Source organism: Coffea arabica, chromosome 11e (assembly GCF_036785885.1).
Source record: "Coffea arabica cultivar ET-39 chromosome 11e, Coffea Arabica ET-39 HiFi, whole genome shotgun sequence".
Classification (NCBI taxonomy): Eukaryota; Viridiplantae; Streptophyta; class Magnoliopsida; order Gentianales; family Rubiaceae; genus Coffea; species Coffea arabica.
In genome coordinates, this window is record NC_092331.1 from 50,486,593 (window position 1) to 50,491,890 (window position 5,298).

Below are 5,298 nucleotides of genomic sequence, written 5' to 3' on the forward strand. Positions count from 1 at the left end.
CAAGTGGTAAAGCGTATATATTTGGAGATTAGGGAGGTAAAGTGTTAAAAGGGCTCAAGTTCAGGGGGCAAAGTGTAATTAAGCCAATAAATTATTCAGAAAATTATGAACACTTTTGGCTTGGTACATCTCCTCATCCTATGTAGTAGCTTACTATACTTGCCTAATCATGTATTCACAAATATATGCTTAAATGTGAGAATTGTTTTTTACTTGTACAAAATATTCCTAAAATTAGTAATTCATTGTAACAAATTAGCCCAGATAAATATGCTTAATTACGTTAATTGTAAATATATTGGCAAATATTTGCTTGTTTCATCTAAGAGTGACAAACATCGAGTTAGTTAGCACCTAAACAAACAAGAAAAGTAAACTTGAAGTTCTAAAAATTTTTTAAAAGAAACTATTGAATTACCTGCTATAAAATGAAATGCAAAAGCATAAGTCAAAATCTCAAGGAAAAAATATACTAAATACTTTGATGTAGAGTGGAATCAATGCTAAATTGTATTGATAAGTGGCAGTCAAGCGTGCTCAGAGCACACTTAGTTGTTCTAATCATCCTTAATCCACTTGACAAAGTTGTTGAAATTCTTGCCAGAACATCCGTCTTCTCTAAGACTACTCATAACTTTTGCTTTTAAATCCAAGGCCCTCTCCTTGTAGCCTTTAACAGTGACTAGCTACTCAATTTTGTTCTTAACTTCTCCTTGTGCAATGATTCCATTTCCATATTTTTCCAATCTTAATCCAACCTTCCAATCATCACATATGTAGCTTCTATTAGTGAACTGGTCTGCAAAGTATGGCCAGCAGAGGAAAGGGACACCATTGCTTACACCTTCAATTGTAGAATTCCAACCACAGTGGCTGAGGAAGCAGGCAACTGAAGGATGACTCAGCACCTGTTGTTGAGGTGCCCAACTGGATAATCTTCCTCGTCCTTGTATTCGCTCTTTGAAACCTTTTGGATATGCATTATCTGTTTCTGCTGTTAAATTCCGCCTCACAACCCACAGGAATGGCATATTGGTGCGTTCAAGGCCTAGAGCCAGTTCTTGAAACTGTGTCTGGTCAAAAACTGTGAAGCTCCCAAATGCAACATAAATGACTGATTGGACTGGTTGTTTATCAAGCCACGCCAAGCAATCCGAGTCTTCAGGCCAGTAGGAACCAACTGATTTTCCAAGCCGGTTGCTAGCTAGAAGAGGGCCAATTGGCAACATTTCTGGAAATAAGGTAAAAACTGATGCCTCTAACTCATTACTCGAGTTGCCGATAATCCAATCAGCCATTTTTAATGTTCTGTTATTTTTTAATATAGCATCAAAAACAATACCCTGTGTGATCGCATCACCGACACTGGCCCAAGCAAAGTGTTCAGAGTCCACGGCTAACATGGTGGATGATAACTGGACCATCTGCTTCTTCGTGATAGTTCCTGCCACAAAATTTGCCTTAATAAATGCCAAATTTGATAATCATTGTTCTGGCAAAGCATTTTTTTACTTTGCTGCAAAAATTTCCTTGCATTGATGAAAACTAATTCACTTGATATGCTTTTCAACTTTCAACTTATTTTGAAACACCCAAAATTGCACCTCCCTGTTTCCTATGAGTTTGTTACTTTGCTTGCATTATGATTTTTAACTTCATAGGTTCCAATTCTAAATCAACTTTATATTGTTTTACTGTTTTATGACTACAAAAAAGTAAGTGCCTATACGAAAATGATGAAACTGTAAAAGCATTATGCTGAAAGGAGTCTTACCAGAGCTGTCTATGATTCCATCGTGAATGAGCTTTGGAATATTGAGTTCCAGAGCCAATACAGCTGCTGCTGCAGGCCAGAAGGCTACAGCCCTGACTCCCATTTTCTTCACGATCTCCAGTGCCCAACCCATGCTCTCATCAGTAATAAGGCATGTGATTTTGTCAGTTTCAGATTCATTCATCTTCTCCATTAGAGCCTCCAACTTTGCAGGCATAACACGAAAAATTGTCTTTGTTAACTTCCCCAGGTCATTTCTGTCTTCCCACGATTCCAGGCCATCTGGGACGGATACCAGATGCATCATATCAGGTACATTTTCTTCACCTGATAACGATTCAATGACTCGTTTGTGATCAAATTCCGTGTTCACAAATGTAACCTTGATGCCATTCTTGACTAGGCGCAAGGCAAGTTCCATTAGGGGAAGTACATGACCTTGTGCTGGATAAGGTATAGCTAGTACATGTGGAATGCCCATATTGTTTCTTGAACACTATACTACCACTATTATGTGTCCCTATTTATATGTTATAATTCATCTTTTTTTGTAATTAGGGAAAGCACCCATGGCATATCAAATGTCTAATGACCAATATGTGGTCAAGTTTTCCTGAGCCTGAGGGAGGCAATCTACTATGCTTTTGTTTTATAAGGCTCCTCTGTCTTAAGTGCACCTTCCTTTTTCTTAATTTTTTGATAATCTTGGCATCATTGCTAATCAATAATTTTAGATTGAAATGAAAATTGAAGATGGGTTGCAAAGGACAGATTGAGATGGGAGATGTTTCATGAGAATGGAGGAGCAGCGTGTGGAAGTAAATATTGTCTTCTGGCATTGAATTTGTCTACAACTACAAATTTGGCTGTGTTGTAATGACAATGAGCCACCCCCTTCAGGGATTAGGTGCCTACCCAATTACTACGGTGAGGTCCACGATCAGTGGAGACAATGACGGACACAAAGGGGCCGCGGGATTGGACCATTAGGGGCCTTCCCAATTACTACGGCAAGGTCTACCATCAAAGGAGACAACGACGGGCACAAAGGGGTTGCACTCGGGCAACTGCCTCCAAAATTTTTCAAAAACTCTAACCTTCACTTGGGTTGAGAGATTTGACGAAAATTTTGAAATTCATTTAAATTGCGCTAGTTGTTTGGATTATTTAAGAGATCTTTGAATTTATAATTCACCAATCATTAAAAAATATTTTAAATAATATAACAGTTTATAATTTACAAATTCAAATATCTCCTAAATAATCTAAACAATTAGAGGAAGTTTGAACTCTATCCTTTTACCCCATCCTCAGTAAGTGTTTTTGATTATTTAATATGTTTATCTCTTTTAATTTCTCTCTGAAAACGACATCTTTTGTAATAATTCACTCTAATTTCCTTATATATATAAATATATGAATAAATTTTATACACATAACGGTGTATACATTGTTACCATTGGATCCATAATATATGTGAAAAAATTAAATTTTAAATTCAAATTTTGTATAGTGATAATTCATCTAATATTGAGAGTGTATATACTGTCTGTGTAAGAAAAATTAATCATATGTATATATACATATGTATATATGTATATGTGTTATATATATATATATATATATTAAATTTCATGATTATAATTTTAATGTATTTAGTATATCCTTACATTAGTTAATGTAAGGAAACAGATAATTGATGAATAAAAGGAAATTTAATCATGTTTAGAATTATACTTATACGTGATTGACTTGATGTATTCGCCAAAAACCAACACCCGAAACAATCTAATCAATCAAGTCAAAAACTAACTTACAAAGGAACAAGCAAGCATTGATATTTCCTCCAAGGCAAGTCTAATTTTTTTTTTCCTTTTACAATTTATTGTATTTTGATTCATAATCATTAATTATTTAGACACATACATTATTTTCGATTTGTAATTTAGATTTTTCTTTTATAATTATTAATTTATCAGTTGTTCTTATTCTAAATTTATCTCCTAGAATTTTTGTGTTAATTTGTATAGGGTTAATGTTTATTCATTGAATTTAATTAATGTTTATATGATTTTGGTTCATGAGTTAATTTTCATGTTTTGCTCTATACTTTGTCTCTTATTACTAAAAACATTTAGTGATTTAATCATTTCTTCAAAAGACATCTCTGACATGGATGATGGTTCTTGATACTCTTACTGTTGAAAATCCATTGGCCCTATTGCATAATTAAAGTTAAAGTTATCCCATCGTCTTTGATCATATCCGTTTGAATAAGGGTCACACCATGCTTGAGATAGGGGTGAAAAATCTCCACAAGTATTGATTGGGGCACTCAGGTCATCTTGAAATTCGGGGCACATGTCTGTTAAATGATGCAAGACATAACATATCCCACAGGTTGCAACAGCCACTTTCTCTACATGAGACGTTAGTGCATCTAAATATTGATTATTAGAAAAAATACGAGCCTCATTACCCCTTCTAGAAATAAATTCCAGTTTATCACCAAAATATTAAATATTAACAGCCGTAAACTAGTATAATAATAATAATAATAATAATAATAATAACAATAATGATGATGATGATGATAATAATAATAATAAGAGGAAAATAAAAATAAAAATAAGATGAACTCAAAAAGAAACAATTTAATCAGGTACCAGTCCCCGGCAATGGCGCTAAAAATTGATAGGTACTGAGCCTGTGCAATAATAAATACCTACTCAAAAAAAATATAATTTTTGCATATAAGGTGAACATGGTCGAATCCACAGAAACTAGAAAAAATTCGTTTCTTCTAGAGTTCAGAGTCTTGGGGATGTCGCGCCCCATTTTTGAAAATAAATTTTATGTGTTAAAAAATTGAATTTTTTTATTTTAGAAAATAAATAAAGAAAAATTTGTCATTTGGTATTGAGTTTAAATGTACCAAGTCACTCAAGATAAATAATAAATAAAACCCTTTTTAGATGACTCCAGGTTTTTAAAAATAACAGAAAAGAGTTCGGGAGTCACGGTTGAAGAAAAGGAAGGCGAAGATTTGATAGGTTCAAACCTAAAGCACTTTTCAATTTAACCAAAACTAGTTACAAGATTTAGTCGAAAATTTTTCTAGTCTAACTTATAAAACTTATCACATTTGGATACTTATATATGGATGCATTCTTAAACCTAGGGGGATCGAGAGGGTCGAGATGTCTCTTCAAAGTCTAATTAGTGCCAATTATATTAATTGTGAGATCCAAAAAATGATCCTTCGAAGAGGTCACAAATATGCTGAAGATGAGATTCAAAAAAAGGAAACTATAATATAGATGAATATACATGACTTAAAAGAGAGGATTGCAATAGAATGGGTATGGGAGACTAAGATTTGTGACTCAATTTTTCTTTTACAGAGGGGAATAGGAGCGTGCTAAGGCTAAAAAGACATACTCGTTCATTTCCCATATTTGAAGGGTAACTCTTCAAGCAAATGGGCTAGCCTATTTCTAATTTCTTAAAATAAAATGCAATTC

At 33.8% G+C, this 5,298-nt stretch overlaps 1 protein-coding gene and 1 long non-coding RNA gene across 2 annotated transcripts; one reads left to right on the forward strand and one right to left on the reverse strand.

The window, feature by feature from the left end:
* Nucleotides 1-424: 424 nt before the first annotated feature.
* Nucleotides 425-2,255, reverse strand: LOC140021050 (UDP-glycosyltransferase 83A1-like). The gene is made up of 2 exons (XM_072071771.1): nucleotides 1,775-2,255; nucleotides 425-1,444 (listed from the first exon to the last, which is right to left on the reverse strand). Exons 1-2 carry the CDS (start codon nucleotides 2,253-2,255, stop codon nucleotides 687-689), a joined length of 1,239 nt encoding a protein of 412 aa, XP_071927872.1. The 3' UTR covers nucleotides 425-686.
* On the forward strand, nucleotides 1,106-1,549 carry LOC140021051 (uncharacterized). The gene is made up of 2 exons (XR_011825029.1): nucleotides 1,106-1,242; nucleotides 1,328-1,549. It is a non-coding gene; the product is annotated as an uncharacterized lncRNA (long non-coding RNA).
* Nucleotides 2,256-5,298: the final 3,043 nt, after the last annotated feature.